Source organism: Propithecus coquereli, unplaced genomic scaffold (assembly GCF_000956105.1).
Source record: "Propithecus coquereli isolate 6110/MARCELLA unplaced genomic scaffold, Pcoq_1.0 Scaffold73, whole genome shotgun sequence".
Classification (NCBI taxonomy): Eukaryota; Metazoa; Chordata; class Mammalia; order Primates; family Indriidae; genus Propithecus; species Propithecus coquereli.
Window position 1 is genome coordinate 324,957 of NW_012153396.1, and position 20,353 is coordinate 345,309.

The 20,353-nt window shown below is 39.9% G+C and overlaps 1 protein-coding gene across 3 annotated transcripts in view; it reads right to left on the reverse strand.

Moving 5' to 3' along the window:
- HPSE2 (heparanase 2 (inactive)) overlaps positions 1–20,353 on the reverse strand; it is a 621,208-nt gene that overhangs the window by 14,233 nt on the left and 586,622 nt on the right. For all 3 annotated transcript variants that reach the window (XM_012661668.1, XM_012661669.1, XM_012661671.1), the window contains 2 exons: positions 12,539–12,684; positions 5,473–5,619 (listed from right to left, as the gene is read on the reverse strand). In XM_012661668.1, coding sequence (XP_012517122.1) covers positions 5,473–5,619; positions 12,539–12,684 — 293 coding nt within the window. The remainder of the gene's footprint in view (positions 1–5,472; positions 5,620–12,538; positions 12,685–20,353) is intronic.

The window sequence follows — 20,353 nt, forward strand, 5'->3', positions numbered from 1 at the left end:
GGCACTGCCCACAGGCTGCTTCCTGTTAGTTGTTTGTTGCTAATGACAGAGATGAGCTCTTTGAGGGCAAGGACTTCAGAATCCCCTTCCCCAGCCTCACCCCTAAACACCCACATAAATAGCTCTTGAAGGACAGGTGAGGTCAGCGACTAGCATTAGGAAGATGAACAGACACTGTGATCTGAAGTATTCACCTTGAACTTTACATTCAGACTTTTCCCCTAATTTGTCTGCTTAGAATTCCTGAGTATTTACAGTTATGGGACTATAATTCCTTAAAAAAAAAAATTAGCCACTGCAAGTTACATTGCTGAAGAGAAACAACTTATGTCTGGCACAGAGCAGGATCTCAATTAAAACTGATGAATGAATGAAAATAAATACTTTTCAGTTTCCTTGGGAAGCCTTCCTGTTTACATCTTTCCCTCAGAAATATGCCTCTGAGCGTGGCTTCCATTAGGTGTAGGGGAGCCAGCGGTACCTGTGTGTATGGGATTGGAATGTACTATATTGAGATTGATTTTTATAGACCTCAAATTAAGCCAATTTACAATCACTCCTGGTATTTACTAATCCCTTTGTTTTGAGAAGAGCATAGAAGAAACAAGGAAATTCCCCAATTTTGCTGTGAAAAAAGTTTGCTTTTACTAGAATTCTGTGGTTGGAGATGGTCTTAGGAGCAGTTCAGAGAACAACTTTTAAAAAGGGTCTGAATTTAGGACTTGTGAAGAAAAGCTAGTGTTCAGACAGGGTTGAAATCATAGCCACTCCTTTCCCAGAGGTCTCTAAATGTGGGACATCCTGCGGTCCAGATGGCTTAGCCACAGACTGTCTGAGGGCAGGGGAATGAACCAGATCACCTCTAAATATCATTCCACCCCTGGATTCTTAGCACCTGCTGGTTCCCTCAGGTCAGTGTGTCAGAATGGAATAGCCCATGTGATGAAAGTTGTTTCCTTCTTTTCTGATTTTTAGAGTATTTTCCCTCCAAATGGAATTGAACAAGACACATGAGGAACACTGGGATCTGACCTAACACCTGTTCTTGGTTTGACATTTCCCTGGAAAAGTGAGTCCTTTTGCTTTTGGATGTAAGTTGACTTATTTGGTCCAACTTCATGTTGCTTCTCTGTTTGTTGAAAGACATTGGAGATATTTATGTCCCAGGCTGAGTGATTCCCTAGAGGATGATATTTACTGATTTGTGATCACGTGAGGCAATGGGCAGATTCTCTCTGTTGCAGATGGTAGAGCTGCCCTAAAGGTGCTCTTCTCTGACCTATCCAGAATGGGAAGTATTGTCCTGGGCGTGAGTGGGGCCATCTTCCCCCTAGAAAGTCAAGAAACCAGGGAATATGACAAGGGAGGGACCAACAGCTGGGATTTTCTGGAAAAAAACTAGCCAGATATTGCCACCACTTCCTCTAACAGCAGAGCCTCTTTGTGTGGCCGTTTAGTGGCTTGAAGAAGAAGCTACTTTGCTGGTCACCATAGAGACCACAGGCTCCTAACGTGAAGTGGGAGTGGGAGGAACAGGGACTAGAAGAGAATAATAGAATTTCAGAGCTCTGTGGGAAGCAGTGATCTTTTCCCCAACCTCCCACTGAGGAAGGAATCTTAGAGCACCTCTGAGATGGCTGCTCACCCTCTGATTAATAGGCTACCTCCTGCAAAGCCTACCCTGACCTCGGTCAGACCAGGCAAGCCTTTGGAAAACGAGCTCGTTTGAAAGTGAAATCTATCTCTTTTAAATTGCACTCCTTGGTTTTCTGTCATTTTGGAGCATTCTAGGCCAAATCTGTTTAGTTTCACTTGGCAGTCCTGTGAATATCTGAAGAAAGTCCTCATGACTTACCTTCCTTTTTTCTCTGAACTAAATTTCCCCATTTCCTTCAGTCATTCCTTGAAGAATACGTATTCCAGATGCAGAATACGCTTCTCTGTACATGTTGCAGTTTTCTAAAACTTCTATCCTATGGGGTATAGAGCGCTCACCTCTTGTCTGGTTCTTGGAATGAGAACAATCTCTTACACAAGGAGTTGAGACTTGACTAGGGGATCTTCTGATTGACTCACTCACTGAGAGGGGAAACAGGAACCTCGTGACCTAGATGCCTAGACTATGCCTGATTAGTGGCCCCAGGGGTCTTCCTGTGTGATACCTGACATACCTTAGCTCCGAGTTCACATAGAGATATCCTTTCAGAGATTTCAAAGCTTCCCCACCCTGATGGCAATTCTAAGAGAATGAGAATTAACCCATGTCCTCAACCAACCCAAAAAGTCTACTGGCTTCTCCCTACTCCTGAAACCCCAGACCAAAATGTCCAATTGGTGGCTTGAATGGGGCACTGACTTGCTCTCTATCCTCTTCCTGGTTCTTCCAGACAAGAGCAATTACATGTTCCCCTGCTCCCAGAACTTTCTATTCTCTTGTGAGCTAATATGACTTCAGGCTGTAGTAAGGAATTAGCAGACATAGAACACAGAGTCTGGCCCCAGAGGCTTATAAAAGAGAGAAAGGGACACCAAAGGCTGAAATCACTTCCTAGCGTTTCCTTTCATCATTTTCTGCATAGTCTGCTTCACTGAAGCCACACTCTTCCTGTGAGACCCCCATCCCAGAACCACTGAGGGCTCCTGCTCTGTAGTAGTTATTGTGCAGAGCACTTGATGCGGTACTGCACGTGTACGTGCCAGTTCCTTCCCGACAGCTTATGGTCCAACATGGCACGGCACAGGTTGACCACTGAGGTCTGGAACAGGAGAGGTGTTCATTTAGCAGTAGTTTACAGGAGAGGAAAGACTCAGAGGAGTGAAGGGCCCAAAGTTTCACAGTGAATCAGTATCAGGATCAGGGGCTGGAATCCAGTTCTCTCGGCTTCCAATCCAAACTCTCTAATACAACACATGCAAAATTGTATGTGTATATATGCATTTATATCTATAGATGTATGTGTATGCATGGGTGTGTGGAATTTACATTTGTATAAGGCTTTATTTCAACCATATCCTCCAATTTGATTCTCACAATACTTCCATTTGACAGGTAAGGAAACTGAGGTTTGAGCACAAAGATAAGTGGTAGCATGTGGATTCAGATCCAGGCCTCCTGACTCCAGTTCCAATGTTCTTCCAATTACACGACCTTATTATCTGATCTCAGTGGATGTTACCAAACCTTCTTAAAGATCCCTGAGGAATGAAATTCTGTTTGTCCTTCTCCTTCTCCTACATTCTTAACCAAGTTGTAACACAGCTCCTTACTAATATGGTGACGAGCTGAGGTACCAGGCAACAAAATTTGGCATATCCCTAGCCAGTGAGAGTTGGTCACTTCAGTCATAGTCCTTCTATACCTTAAGGACAGGTATAGAAAGGACAGGGGCCAAGGTGTGGCCAGGTTCAAACATCAGGGGCTAAACTTGGAGGCAGGGACATAGGGATGGGGTGAATAGGGCTGGAGCTCTGTTCCGTTGGTTGGTGGGGAAATAAGCTCCCTCTGATTACCATCTCCCCCTGTTTCACGGTTTCGCTTTTATGTAATTCTTAGCATGACTTTTTGTCATAATCTTAACAAATGTCTTGCTCACACCTTATCTTAAAAATCTGAGAAGATGCCTCTTTTGAAGAACATTCTTAGGGAGAGCAGTTGTTTCTTTTCTCCCAACCAGCTAGAGCTCTGAATTGAGGAAAAGGAAGGAAGGGAACATTTACTGAGCATTTGCTGTGTGGCAGGAACTTTGCACAGATTGCCTTATATGCTCTGCTCCAGGTGAGAAGTTTTACAGATGAGGAAACTGAGCCTCACAGAGATTAGAAAACTTGCCTAAGTTCACATGGCCGACAAGTGGCAGAGCAGGGATGGACACCTTGGCCTGTGAGACGAACGCATTTGGCCAGTCCCTTCCACACAGTGCACAGGGGCTTCCTGACACTGGGCAGGCTCCTAAACTCTTCAGTTCCAGAGGACCCTAATCACTGCTGCAGAGTCAGCCTCTCTGCCAGAAATGGCTTTGCAGGTCATTAATGAATTGCAACGGGGGACTTAAATGCATTCATGGTCCTCAGAAAATCAGACCCAAGATGAGAATTTTAGAGCTGGACAGGCCTTTACCAAATACACAGCAACGCTTTAATTCTGCAGATGAGAAAATTGAGGCCAAGGGATTAGAATAAAAGAATCTGCCCAGGTAATATGATTATTTAGTGGTGAAGCTGGGACCAGAATCAGGCCTCCCATCTAGGATGAAGGCCAGGAATTCGGTACCCCAGTCATGAACTGCTTGGAAGTGGAAAGAGAGGGGATAAAATACTCAAGACACTCCTGCTGATACAGGTAGGATTGGAAAGAAAGAAAAGTAGCAGCAATGTACATGTAGCCAGAAAAAAGAGCCAGTATGTGACCCAAGACTGAAGATGAAGATCTAGAGTGGGCTAAAGAGACTCAGTAAATGACTTCCCAGATGTCTTTTGTTTCCATTGCATATATAGTTGGAAGCCAAATGCAAGCCACCAAGGTTGCAGTGAAATAGTGAATAATTATAGCACAAATATTTGTGGGCAGCTGTTGGAGTGCAAGCCACCTGCTCCAAGTTTACAGCTTTGTTAAACTTGGTAAACATTAAAAATGAATGGGAACGCCCCCAGTCTGTGCAGCATCCCACACCCTTCCTGAGAGGCCTGGCCTGGGGCGCTGGGGTGGCCTTGCCCTTGACCGGGTCCTTCTCACCGTGGCCTAGAGCTGTTCTGTTGGTAGACAGTGGTGTTATCAATAGTCTCCAGGAGAAACTGAGAGAGGTAGCGAGTGTCCCAGAATCACATATTTGTAGAGTTTGAAGGGCCACAGAGCCCCCAGAATATAATCTCTCTCCTACTGTTCAGATGAAAAAACAGATTGAGTGGTAAAGTGTCTGAAGTTATAAAGTTAGGCACAGAACTGACTTTTGATCTCTGAACTTTTGACCCTTTGCCCAGTGCTCCTTTCTCTAAGCCCCATGAGCTTTGTAGTTGGTGACAGAAAGGGAGTCATAGCATTACAGAATGTTATAGCTGGAAGGGACATAGCCCTCAACTACCGGGATTTGGGGTTATCACATGGTCAGGAGGTGCCATTGGCATTTAGTGGGCAGGGACCAAGGATGCTAAATAGCTTGCAATGTGACAATCCTGCACAGTGAAAAACTTTCTGGCTCAAATAACAAGAGTGTACTTGCTGAGAAATATTTTGTCCACTGTTTGACTTTATAGTTGAGGAATCTAAGCCCAGAGATAGGGTCTGGACGAGGTTCCCAAAAGGAGTCAGCAGCCCCCTGCCTCCATCCAGGCCCCTCCTTGTCCTGCTCCATCCCACTGAGCCCCTGATTGAATCAGTAGCAGCCTTGGTGCCTTCAGCAAAGGGGTGACTCCAGCTCCCCACACCCCCAGCTCCTGATGCACTTGCTCCTAAGCTATTTTCAGGTCACCACATACTTGGACTTCAGGCCCTCCTGCCCATAGGGCTGCAGCAGATACTGGTGCACGAGCTTGTCTCTGAGAGTCCCCGCCAGTTTGATTTTCTTTCTGGATCGATGCAGGTTGATGATAAAAAGTGTAATGGATCCACGAACGTAGTTGTGGCTGAGATCCAGAGAGAGAGAGAAGGGAACACATGGAAACAAAGTGGTCAGTTAGATGCTCCCAAATAATTTATAGACCACACATAATAGGACCACCCAAGAAAAGGGCACTTATTTTATGAAACTTGGCCACGATAGACCCTAAAATACAGGAAGGCCTGTTATTGTGGTTTCTTGCAAAGAAGACAGCCAACTCCTACCATACTCCTCTTGATTGTGTTTAAATTTATTGCAATTATTTTAGAAAACATAATATATATTTTATGTTACTTATTACCAAGGTATGGAAGTAAAACATGCTAATTGCAAAAAAAAAAAAAAAAAAAAAAAGAAAGAAAAAGAAAATTCTCCATAATCGTCATATCTTGAGATACAATAATATTTTGGCAAACATCCTGCCAGTAATTTTTAGTTTATTAATGTGACAAATATTTATCGAGTACTTTGACACATACATATATATTACTCAGTTTTTACATAATTGAGATCACATTATTCACAGACCTTTTTTCTGTTAATGAACATCTTAAATGTGTTCCCATGTCATTATATATTCTTCTACTTATAGAAGAATGCTAAATTTTTCAATTGTAGAAATGTAACATAATTTGTTTCACTAATATCACTTGAAGACTTACGTTGTTTTGAAATTTTCGCCATTATAAACTATGTTTTGAAGACCTTCATTGCACATAAACTTTTTGGATATCATGATTATTTCTGATGGATCAAATCCTAGAAGTTGAAATCATTAGGTCAAGGGGAATGCGTATTGTATGATTCCTCACCAAATTTTCCAGTTCATTGCCAGTGGTGTCCCTCCCTGTGGGAAGATTTTATGTTCCTGCTCTGTTGGACCCTGGAGTGATCACATGATTTGCTTTGTCCAGTGAAATGTGGGTGGACGTGTTAAAACCTTTTGGCGAAGCTTTAAGACCCAGTCCATGTTTTGCCTGTCTCTTTTCCCTTTGCTAGAAGACTGGCTGTTCTTGACTAAGGCTGCTCTGTTGGCCTGGGTCTGGAAGGAAGATGGCGTGGAGCAGAGCTATAGCTGAGCCATGACGGCCAAGTAGTGTAAATGAGAAATAAATGTTCTTATTGAAAGTCATGGAGATTTGGGGGTTCTTCATTGTTACAGCGTAACCTCACCTATCCTGACAGATACACACATGTTGATCTTAACTCTCTAGAAAGCTCCTACTAATTTGCTCCCACCTGCTCAGTGTGAGAGCACCCATTTCCTCATACCCTTAAGAAAACTGGATATTAATCTTTTAAAATATCTTTGTCACCCTGAGAGGTGAAAATGGGATTTCAATGTTGCATTAATTTGTATTTTTTATAATTCCTGCTGACATGCAGCAATTTTTCATTTTCCATTTTATTTCTTCTTTTGTATATTGCCTGCTCATGTCCTTTGCCCACATTTCTATTGATTTATAGAAACTGTTTATTTATTAAAGATAGCAATCTTGTCTGCATGTATGTTGCGAATTTTCCCCCCATTTTCTTTGGCCATTTCAGTTTATTTATATTGTATTCTAATACATAAAAGTTACAAACTTTTATATAGTAAAATTGGTAAATTTACTTATCTTTTTGATTTCTGCTTTTGCTGTTTTACCTACCCCAAGATTGTAAAACTATTCACTGTTTTGGAATCCTTTTAAACCAGCACAGGATGTTCAGAAGCCTGGGAGAACTATATGCCTACATGCAAGAGCCTTTCAGCATGTATCAACAAAGCTATAATGAATTTCCTTCTCTCTGTAGGAAAAAAGACTTTGTTTCTAAGGGGTCCCTTAGGGCCCCATCTGGATGGGTTAATGAGAGGAAACAGAAAAAATGGCCCAGTCCCGCCTTCAAAGGAGTTCAGAGAAACTCTAAGTCAACTTTGCCCAGAGGAAAACATCATTCCTTGCAGAAATAGTACCCTTCGATCTCCAGGTCACTCATCTCTTCTTCTAAAGGTGCTAATTAAGAGTTGAGTGACCAAGGCCAGGTCAGTATGGTAACTTGGGTTTTTTTTTTAAAGAAGTACAGTTTCCAGGTCTCCTCCCTGGAGATTTCAATTCTGTCCATTTGAGATTGGGGCTTGGGAATTTATATCTTAAAAAGTATTTCTGTGATATTTGGCAGATGAGTTGGGTTTGGGAACCACTTGCTTAGAACAATACATTAAGGTTATGAGAACTCCTAAAGTATCATATAATATATCCTGCTGGCCGTGCATCACATGATTTTTCTCACATCTGTAGGAGGGCACTACTGTGTTCAAGCCTTTCTGGATGCCGGCATTTATGTTCTGACAAATTATTAAATGACTCTCCTTCCAGTCCCTCCTCCTCTGGTCCCTCTTAATCCCTTGCAGCACATGAACTGCTTTTGTAACCAAAACAGTTAGCCCAGAAGAGAATGCCAATTGATTTGAGCAGACTTGTGTCCCCAGAACTCTGAATAAGGATGCTGGCAGCCTGTGCCAGTGTTGACCATCATTAAAGAAGAACATCGACTCTATTCCATTGGTGGGCTTCCAGCTTAGCTTAGCTAAGCTATGTGTAAAACTAAGGAAGACACTGTTAACTACAGGTTTTCTGGGCTTCAGAGTGGGAGCAAAATAGGTATGGATGGGTACCAATTTTGCCAGACTGCAGTAAACCCTTTAGCTAGCTACCATCAAACAACACTCCCTAAGGCCAGCAGTGGAGGAGGAGAGAGCCCCGTGCTTGCATTTATGAGTTTTTCCTCTGCAGAGCTAGGGCAGAATGAGCCCATAGAGACTGCAGCAGAGAAGGGTGGGATGTGAGGAAGTGGTGGGTGGGAGGGAGACCTGAAATCACAGCATTGCTGCAGGGAAAGCTGTCTTTTCAAGCTGCTTTGGCAGTGGTCTGATTTCCATTTACATAGTTCCCCTGGGAGAGACAAACCAGTGCAAGCCCAGAGACCAACATGCAGAGGCTCTCAGAGAACACCCGGAGCCTCCTCAGGTAGGAATTGGCATTGAAGACTGCCTCGGCCATCCCTCTCTCTCGGGCCTTTTGGCTGCAAAGACATGTTCTTGGCTGGGGACTGCAACACCAACCTGAAAGTACTGTGCTGAGAATCCAGATTCCTGAAGAATGTATATCCTCTTACCAGAGAATAACAATCTTGGAGAAAATGACGTCTGAAACCTTGGCCTGCAAATTGCTGGCCTGATGTTGTCAAGTCCAGGTGGCTTTTGGTTATCTCACCGAATGCCCCTTTCTGGAGAGAAGTTGTGTAAGTAGAACGTCTATCTTGCCCCATGCCTCACTCATGGTGAGTTTTTTTTTTTCACCAGCAAAGAATCCATGTATCTGGAGTTCATCTTTTCTGGCCGTTCTTTTCCTCCCTGACATCTCTGTGTTGCCATGGGAAGAGGAGGATGTGAGTCAGAGAAGGGAGGCTGGAATGGGAATATCCTACATGTAAGAGGTAGGGAATGTCATGTGGGGAGGCACATCCTGACTTCCAGATAGAAAACAGTCATGTTCTAGAAACGTCTCCAGTACAGCTGGGAGGCTAGGAAAGGGAAAGGAGGACAATGCTTTCCAGTCCATGGTCATTCCCAGTGAAAGTCAATGTGCTCGAAACTGGGTTGATCTATTGTCTCCAAATCTAATCCAAAGGTTTTAGGTTCGGTAAAAGTCAGGCCATGTTTTGCCAAACATTTTTTCCTCTTAATTTCAAAGCCCCTGTGTATTTTAAGGGAAATTTAATCCACATGTTTCTGATTCATTTACACTTAACTCATCAAAATATTGTTTTGTAAGAGCCATTTGATGTCCAAGAAGCCTTAGGAACCTTTTTTATGAGTCTTTAAAAAAACTTCCTCTGAAAAACAGGAAGTCATGTTTTGCCAACAATAAACGAATCTGAACCCCAAAAGGCTCAATTTTGCTTCAAAATCCACCAGGTTCCAATTGGTTCTGAACTTGGCTAAGGATCTCAGCTCCATCTCAGAAACATACACTGTCTCAGTAGAATGGCTTATGAAAAAGGTTTCCTTGTCAAAACTTGACTGTTTTCTGAACAAGAAGGTCCAGGGTGAAAACTGCCATTCTGCCAGTGTTCTAATTTGTTAACTCCAGGACTCAAAGCAGAAAAGCACCCGCTGGTGTGAGTATCAACTTCTTCTCCTAAATCAGTCATAAGAGACAATGTTCTACTAGGTCAGAAATGACCTGCAATGCAAGAGGCTGCCATGAGTAGTAGTGAAGTATCCAGGTGGAAGTCACATGACTGTCAGAGAGATGTAAAATGGATTCCTGTGTTGCCTAGACACGAGGCCAAATTATGTCTAAGGGCTCTTTCCAAATGCAAAATTTTTTGCATCATTAATGCTGTTATTTGCATATAGGGGTGATATCATACAACCTTCAGAATTCAATTCTATCAATGCAAATATCTGACAAGATGCTTGTCACATAGCAAGTATTCAATACACACTGGAGTGCAGGAGTTGTTGTTTTAATAGACACTTTTCTCTGGATTGTTCTACTAGTAAGTTTATACTTTCTTACCTAATCCTTGTTTTGTCTCAGGACATCTATTTTCAGAGTATTGGTTAGGGTTGAATAGCACAAAGCAACCATGCCCACTCAGGGACAATTCTGTGACTTTGGCCTCATTGGCCACAAATAAACTTAATGAATCAGCATTGTTTCCTTATGACTGCCGTGGCAGAAGTAGGGGCACAGACAGGGCACATGGCTTCTCAAAGAGGAGAACAGTCACTTCTCCTATCTGAGCATCTGCCACCGCTGACATGGAGGAGACCTGCAGCTGGCTTAGTGCATCTGTTGTGGGCTTTCTTTATGGATCTAATAGGAAGAAAAAGACCTTCACCCCCATTATTATCCTTTGGGTCATGTGTAGAATGGATTATGAAAATCTTTTCTTTCTTTTTAATGGGGAGAGGGAGAGGTTGTACTGATAGAAGTCCAGTGACGCCGTTTCTTCAGAGAGGTTCTGGAGCAACTTCCCACAGAACGTAGAGAACTGGTAATGTAGAGATAGAGCCTTGAATCCAGATGGTTTTATTGATAGTAACTTGTTTGAGCCCTCATGCTAGGGAACGGTAGAATTCCTAACCACTCTACCACATTCCCTCCTTCTGGCTAATGTGGTAATATCAGAGGGGAAGAAAGCTATAACTTTAAATCAACAGTAACATCATGATGTCATATTTCTGCATTCATTCATTCACTCATTTAGCAAATATTTACTGAGAGCTTCTTCATGCACATCACTATATTAGACACCAAGAATACAAAATGAATGAGATACTGATGCTCAGTTCATGGTATACTCAGAATGTTAATGACGAGTTCCCATGAGAATGTCAAAGAACGTTAGGATGAACACTGGAATGAGACCGTGCGAGGAGGCTTTTGTGAGGACGCGCAAATCCTGCTAAGCCCATGGCTACAGATATTTTTTCCCTGGGTCCTCAGACTAGTAGTGTAAAGACCACAGACTGATGTACTTTCCAACAGGGACAGAAGGTGCCAAGAGTAATTTTTCTCTCTTGAGGCTCAGGATCCACCTTTTGGGTGGTTACCTCAGAGTCAGGGCAGAGACAAGGAATACAATGTTTCCTTGTGTGATGATCAGATAACTCCAGGCCAAGGCCATAAAGCAGTCACTCTCTGTCAGGTATTGGATTGAGCTTCCTGTTGAGCAAAAGGGATGTTGAAAGCCTCTGGCCTCTGCCCAAACCAGCCTCCCCTCATCCACAATAGGCACTTGTATCTATGGACTAGATAACTGGCCCCTGGCCCCCCTCTGCTCAGAGTGATTCTTTGAAAAACCTTATCGTGATAAATTAATTGGCTTGGCTCCTCTCTCATCAAGGAAGGAGAAGGAGCATCTGTTGTAACCTGACCACTCCGAGCTCTTTGTGTTCTCCACTCCCCTTGATCAGCCCCTGACAGGCCTGGGGTGGAATGAAGGTCTGGCTGGAGGTACTTGCTTACCCACTCTCCCCAACCCCCCCAGGTTTTCCCTAAGTTAAGAGAAAGAATTCTCTTTTCCAGGGCAGCCTACTCTGCCTTAAACAGGAAGTGATGTAAGAAAGCTGTATTTGGCCAGATAGGTTTTGCTTTAGGACCACTTTACAATTTTTCCCGTGGTCTTCCAGTTTTAAAATTTTTTATCTGTCAAACTTTACTGAAAATTAATTTTCCTGTTTGTTTTAAAGAGAACTCTAATGACAATCAGCGCTTCAGATCAAAAAGAGAAGTATAATCACACCTTACCACACTGGGTTGTAAGCTCAGCCTGGTAAAAAAGCAGCCCAGATTTCCTTTAGCCTCTCAAACTTAAAATAGCTGAAAAGATTTTCAAATACTGAAGATGGCTCTAAAGTTGCCATGACTACCTCTGGGCATTCCTTTAGTTGTGGAGACTCCCAGTTTGAGACACACTGATCTAGGGCTAGTTTTTACTGATATGGCTCTCTAGCATGCATCTTAGAAATGCAGATTTATTTTCTCAATCTCTGCTGGTGGATCATAGGAAAAAAATTTATACCTCTTGCCTTGGCTCAGGCTTAGGCACACAAAAAAGCCTTGTGGACATTGTATCAACTGGCACTGAGAAGATGCCCAATAAAAATTTGTTGGATGAATAAGTCATTCAACAAATGGCATGTATTTTATTAACCTTTTATGAATAAATCCTGTAAGTATGAGAAGAGAAGTTTACTGGAGAAAAAGCTATGTATCAGAAATTATTTGAAACCTGCAAAGAGCAGGTATGGTGATTCCAGAAGCAGTTTTGGGTAAAGATAGGTGAATGGAGATGAGTTGTGAAGGGGTTCCAAATGGCCTGGAATTCTAAGAGGGACCAAAGCCCCTTAGGGGTGGCCTTTCTGTGCCACCTCTGTGAAGACTTACTTGTGGTGGTTTGTGCAGTGAGCATAAATTCTTAGTTTGTCCCGGATCACTCGGCCTGGCCGTGGCTTCCGCTGGAGTCCGGCCACATGCACAGCCAAGACTTTGGGGCCGATCAGGCGCTTGTAAAGGAGAGAGAGCCAGTAGTCCTGAGGGGAATAGACAGGCAAAGAGTCAAGGAAGGAACGCATGTGCAGATGTTCCGAGTAAACATGGCAGACACACACATAGGCCAGAAATCACTTTCTACCAGGAGTACGGTGAGTCACAACCAATGAGACCCTAACCCTACAAGCATGGTCACCACAATGCAGCGCTGACTCTGGGTTGATAATGAAGTGGGTGCTGTCTAAAGTGGCCTTTTCATTATTATTATTCTTATTTTTTTTTGAGACAAAGTCTCCCTCTGTCACCCTGGCTAGAGTGCAGTGGAGTCATCATAGTTCACTGTAACCTCAAACTCCTGGGCTCAAGTGATCCTCCTGCCTCAGCCTCCCAAGTAGCTGGGGCAACAGGTGTAAGCCACCATGCTTGTCTAATTTTTCTATTATTTTTTTTTAAAGATGGGGTCTTGTTCTTGCTCAGGCTGATCTACAACTCCTGATCTCAAGCAATCCTCCCACTTCAGCCTCCCAGAGTGCTAAGATTACAGGTGTGAGCCACTGAGCCTGGCCTAAAGTGGCCTTTTAAACTAAACGGGGATGAGTAAATGGAACACACTTAGAATATAAACAAAGGAATCAAAGTTTTTCACATATGAAATATTTAATACAACCATTTGGGAACTTAAATTTTCAGCTTTCTTTTCCTGTGACTACTTTCATACTGGCTTATGATTTCTGTTTAATTATACAATGGAAAATTTCCATTCCTTAGCATTGTTACCAATATGAGAATACAAAATGTCATTCTCAAAATGTTGTCACTAAAGACTACTAGTGCAGTGGGATGGAGATGAAACTTCTCCAGGCAGGAGACCAGAGTCCTTGATTCCAGAGACAAAAAGACAAACAGAAAAATGTTTGCAAACTATGGTGCTAATTCTTGCCCATCCTCAATAGTTCTACGATAAAAAGAATAATTATAAACCAAAAAGAATGTGATGTTTTAACCATTACAGGGTTCATTTGTAACTGATTAATAAATGTTCATTCTGTAGCCCTCCCCACATGTATCTGAGCTTACAAAAGCCTATCCATTGCCACCTTAATTTCTATTATATTTACTGTTATCATGGTTTGTATTTGATATAAATATGTAATTTGCATTTGTATTGTTTAAACTCTTATAACCTATTATAAAGTAATGACTTCAGTGTTTATAACTCACTGTATAAAACAGGAATTCCTAATTTGTTTGGGACCTCCATCCCCAGCCAATTCTAGAATTCAGTGAACATTCACAGTTTAGTACGTACTCTTCAATGTCTTAAAGATATCATCCATGTCTTCTTAGCCTTCATCTTGTCCGGCAAAAGCGTTCTGATTATCTTTTTACTCTTGCTTGGTCATTTATAACACTAGCTACTTTAAAATATCTGGTTAATTACATAAATTAGAACAAAGTCTCAAAGCCCCTTTGCCACTAGAATAGTTCCAAATCTGCCCTGAGTAGCCTTGCCCAACCATTTATCTTAATTAATTTTAAGCGGCCCCAGGATGGCTATTAAAGAGTGCAATGCGCACCATCCAGGGGATGGACACGCTTGAAGCTCGGACTTGGGGGGAGGAGGGGACAAAGGCAACATACATAACCTAAACATCTGTGCCCCCATAATATGCTGAAATTAAAAAAAATATATGGTCTTCTAATATTTAAAATGGCAAATATTCAATCATTGTCAATCATATAGATGGAAAAAAATGTCATTGGTGTAATTTTCTCTTCTTTGATTAAAATTTCTGTGTTATTGATTATTACTTTGTGAAGTGATTATCGCATTCCAAGGGGATTTCCACCCTTTTCTTGCTGATTTGCAACGTACCTTCTTTTAAATAACAAAAGCAAAAACTTTAATATTTAAGTTGGCTACTATTAGCCTGGTATTTTCTCAGTAGCTCTTCTGATATAATATTAATATTAATAATAATAACAATAGGGATTATTCTTATTTTACAGAAATGAAAATGGGTTCAGAATGTTTAAGGTACATCTCAGGCCACAAAACCAGTCAGTGGTAGACCATGAAAGCAAATAGGGATCTCCTGGCCTCCAATGGCGATACAACACTTTCATTCACTCTGTGAAGTACAAAGTCATACTATGTAAAGACACAAGGAATTCAACATAGAGGACAGGTATAGAATCTGGAAGGGACCTTTAGTTTTAGTACAAAGGGTTATTGTGATTTAATTTATGATTTCTACATTTTCAAAGCATTTATAAGACAAGAAAGGCAAAAGCACAAAACACTTCTATTTCTCCAATTCCAACTCACTACAATTTGTTCCTCTTTTTCTTATCCTCCATTCCGATGTCTTATCACGAACACCTTGGTTTTTATTTAGGTAATTTGAAAACGCTAAACAGACTTGCTCTCAAACTTGCATTTAGTCATAACTACGATCTTTGCGTCATGGCAATTTTCACTTAAGGGAAGACAGGTTTGTAAGCAAGCCATTCACATTTAGGAAAAAAATATTTATTATGTTTAATTCTCAATAATTATGTAAAATTAAAAAATAAACCAGAGAAATCAACTTAAATAATCTTTATCATTATTGAGTGGTAAATTTGAACTTACACTCAGATTTATTAACTTGAAACCAGTCTGCTTTCCACTATGGGTTACCTAAATGCCAAACCATTCTCTAAGAAAGGAGATGAGGATACCTGGGTAAAATTTTAAAGAGGTTTTGAGATAGGTACATAAAAGAAGTTGATGGAGTTAATTCCTAATGACCAATATTTTTTCCCAGTTTTTTTTATTGTGATAAAATCTACATAACATAAAATTTACCATCTTAACCATTCTAAATATATAGTTCAGTGGTATTAAATAAATTCATAATGTTACAAACCAGCACCACCATCCATCAGCATAACTCTTTTCATCTTGTAAAATTAAAAATTTCTACGCATTAAACATTAACTCCACATTCCTCCCTCCCTCCAGCTCCTGGGAACCACCATTCTACTTTCTGTCTCTATGACTGTTCTAAGTACAACATATGAGTAGACTCATGTAGTATTTGTCTTTTTTGTGATTTGTTTGTTTCACTTAGCATAATGTTCTTAAGGTTCATCCATGTTGTAGCATATGTCAGAATTTCTTTCCTTTTTAAAGCTTAGTAATATGCCTCTATGTGCGCGCGCGCGCGCGCGCGCGCGCGCGTGTGTGTGTGTGTATGTCACAATTGACTTAATTTGTGGCCTAACATATGGGCTTATCCTGAAAAATGTCTCATGTGCAACAAGAAGACTGTGGATGCTATTGTTGTTGGGTAGAGTGTTCAGTATATGTCTGTTATATGTAGTTGGTTTATTATGCTGTTTGATGCCTCTACTTCCTTACTTGTCTTCTGTCTGGTTTTTCTAACCATTATTGAGAGTAGGGTATTGAAGTCTCCAACTATTATTGTAGAACTGTCTATTTCTCCCTTCAACTGTCAGTTTTCACTTCATATATTTTTATGGTCTGTTATTAGGTATGTAAATGTTTATCATTGTTTTATCTTCTTACTATATTGAACCTTTTATTAATATATAATGTCCTTCTTTGTCTCGTAATCTTTTTATAATTTAAAATCTATTTTGTCTGATATTAGTAAAGCCATTCCTGCTCTCTTTTGGTTACAATTTGTATGGAATATCTTTTTCCATCCTTTCAATCTGTTTGTGTCTAAAGAGAGTCTCTTGTAGACAGCATATAGTTGAATCCTGTTTTTCTTTTTTAATCCTTCTTGTCAACCTCTGTCTTGATTGGAGAATTTAATCCAATTATATTTAAAGTAATTACTGAAACGCAGATACTACTTCTGTCATTTGCTGTTTGTTTTCAATTATAGCTTTTTTGTTCCTCATTTTCTATATTACTGTTTTCTTTTGAATTTAGTTGATATTTTGTAGGGAAATATTTAAATTCCTTTCTGATTACCTCTTGTGCACATTCTATAACTATTTTATTTGTGGTTACTATTGGGATTACATTTAACATCCTAATTATAGCTCTCTAATTTGTATTTATACAAACCTAACTTCAACAACATACAAAAACTCTGCTCCTTTACAGCTCTAGCCTCACCCTTCTCAGTGGTTGATGTCACAAAACTACATCTTTATATATTGTGTACCCCAAAACATACACCAGTAATTCTTTTAAATAAATTAGTCTCTTAAACTATGTAGAAACAAAATGTGGTGTTACAAACCAAAGTTACAGTAATACTGGCTTGTAGACCAATATATTTTTTAAATATATTAGCCTTTTAAATCGTGTGGAAAACAAAAAGTGGAGCTAAAAACTGTTATTACAATAATACTATCTTATATAATTGCCCATATATTTACCTTTATTAAAATCTTTATTTCTTCATATGACTTCAAGTTATTGTCTAGTGTACTTTTACTTCAAACTGCAGGACTCCCTTAAGCATTTCTTGCAGGGCACATCTAGTGGTCACAAAATCCCTCAGCTTTTGTTTATCTGAGAATGTCTTCATTTCTCCCTCACTTTTTAAGGAAAAATTTGATGAATATAGGATTCTTGGTTGACAGTTTTTTCTTTTAGCACTTTGAATATATTGGCTCACCGTCTTCTGGCCTTCAAAGTTTCTGATAAGAAATCTGCTGATAATCTTATGGAGAATTCCTTGTATGTGGCGAGTCACTTCTCTCTTGCTGCCTTCAAGATTGTCTCTGGCCTTTGAAAGTTTAATTATAAAGTGTCTTGGTGTGGCTCTCTTTAAGTTTATCTTACTTGGAGTTCAATGAGCTTCTTGGATTTTTTTATTCATGTCTTTATCAAATTTGGAAAGTTATTAGCCATTATTTAATTGAATATTCTCTCTTACCCTTTCTCTTTCTCTCTTCTCTTTCTGGGACTCCCACAATACTTATGCTGGTTTGCTTAATGGTGTCCCACAGGTCCCTTAGGCTCTGTTCACTTTTCTTCAATTTTTTTCCCCTCTGTTCCTCAGACTTGATCATTTCCATTGTCCTACCTTTAAGTTTGTTGATTCTTTCTTCTGGCTGCTCAAATCTGTCTTTGAATCCCTCTACTAAATTTTTATTTCAGTCACTGTGCTTTTCAGCTCCAGAATTTCATTTTGTTTCTTTTTTAGGTTTTCTATCTCTCTATTGATATTTCCATTTTCTTCATACACCATTTTCTTGACTGTCTCCACATCTTCTTTTAAGATATTTAAGACAGTTGTTTTAAAGTCTTTGTTTAAGTAGATCTGCCATCAGATCTTTTTCAAAGACAGTTTCTAATGATTTATTTTTTTCCTTTGAATGGTCCATACTTTCCTGTTTCTTTGTAAGCTTTGTGATTTTTTTTTTTGTTGAAAAATGACATTTGAATCTAATAATCTGGTAACTCTGAAAATCACATTCTCCCCTTTCCCAGGATTTGTAGTATTTTGGTTGTTTTTGTTTATTTTTTAAAATTGTTGTACACTCCATGCCAAGGATCAGTCTGAGGTGTAAACATAAGGTCTTTGTAGATTTTTTTGAGCCTGCACCTTTTCCTGGGTATGCATGATCACTTTCTAATCTTCCCTGTATATACAGTTGCTTTTGAATGTTCCCGTCTTAATGTCTGGCTTCCAAAAAGGAAAGAGAGAAAAATGGAAAGGAGTGACAATAAAAGAGGGCATCAGCCCTTTCAGTCCTCTGCAGTCACTTCAGCCAGAGGGGGAGGGGCTTACAACAGTGGGGGTAGATGTAGCAACAATGGCTGCCTGCCTGTTTGTTTGCACCTCTGTGATCAGAAGCAGCAATCAGAGATCAGAGCAGAGATTCCTGGTATTTGGAGGACAGGGTCTTTTTTGCCCACTCTGGCTCCCGCAAGCTATATGTAAGTTGCTGCAGGAACACAAGCACAGCTGCCTGCTATGGAGCTGAAGGGTGGTGGATGGGTAGCCATTACAGAGCTAAGAGCTAAAACTGTCCAAAATTAACTGCAATTCAGCATCCAAGCCTTCCCTTGAAAGTTGCAAGCTTTTTAATAAACTCCAGAGTTCCCAAATAGTTACATTAGACAGATTCTGCCAGTGCAATTGTTGTCTAGGTGAGGAGACAGATTCCTGGTGCTTCTTACTCTGCCATCTTTCCAGAATGCTCTGTAACATATCTTTTTACAGCAGTCGTAAGAATCCTTTAGTTGTATATGATACAATATTTTGTTCAAGTTTGTAGTTTGACTTTTATCACTTTTTATGACTATTTTCATGGAGAATTTAAAACAATTTTATAGGAAAATAAATCAATATTTTTCTTTTGATTTCATCATCTTCTTTTATTCTTAGAAAGTCCATCCACATACAAAGCTCAGATACATCTTCACTCATATTTCTTCTAGTTTCTTTTTATCTTATCATTTGACCTTTTAATTCATTGGAAATGATTTTATGTATAGTACTATGTTATTTTCTAAGTAATTTAGTAGTTATTGTGGTATCATATAGTGAATAACCTTTCCCTGAGCCCATCTTTATCACATACTAAGTTTACAATAAGTCCTCAGTGTCATCAACAGGTTCTCGGAAACTGCAACTTAAGTGAAACAACATATAACAAAACCAATTTTTTTCCCTCATCAACATTATATTGAACTGACATTGAATGAAAGGACATTATTTGAGGATCTGCTGTGCTTTGTTTCATAAGCCAGTTAAAAGCCAAGGTGAATGTGCAATTTTCATGGTTAGCTCCTTTTTCATCCTTGCTTTTCTCTCAGTTCTCTATCTATCTTAACTCTTTTTTCTAAACTTCATCCTCCCTCTTTCTCTTTGTCTTTATCTTTCTCTCTCATGTAAACCAGCTCTCAGCAGAATCAAATTATATTTCCTTCCCCTTCTTTCCCTCCTTCTCTCTTTTCTTTCTTCCCTTCTTCCTTCCTCCTCCTCTTTTCTTTCTTTATTTTATTATAAATACATGCCATTTATATAATCATAAATAAAATTAAGCAAATGAAATGAATCCAGAATATTTCTTAAGGCAATGACATGAAAAGCAGAAAAAGTTGTATTTATGCATGGAACAGATAGGAAAAAAATGAAAAATACACATATAAATCTAACAACAACAAAAAAGACATGGCATGAAAGATAGAATATAATGAGAAGTTTTCAGACTATAAGAGTCATTAAGAAGGAAGACAAATACGATGGCTTTTTATGTCAATAATAAAAAAAAATCCAAAGGAAGGAATGCATTACAATTTTCAAGGGAGAAAGAGAGACACAGAAATACATTCTTTAAATGAGTCAGACATGAGAAGAGGTTGAAGAAAAATAGCGTCCATTTATTAGTTGGAGAGGGAAAACTAATAGCAGATGACACTAAAAAGACAGAGGTTTTAAATCTTTTCTTTTTCTTCGGTATTTGTCAAAAAGTCAATTGCTGTCTGAAAGCTAGACAAAGAAGTAAATAGAGTGAGTCAAACCAAAAAAAATGGGAAAAGAGAAACTGACAAAGGGTTACAGAATTTACTGGATTAATTGTTGAATTGTGTGTTCCTTGAGTCTAAGACTATTGTACCAATTCCTATAGCCCAGTGCCTAGTAGAGTACCTGGCCTAGAGGAGTCGCTAGAATTCAATTACAGAATGCCTGCTAGGTTTAAGGCTCTGTGCTAGGCATTAGGGAGTTAGTG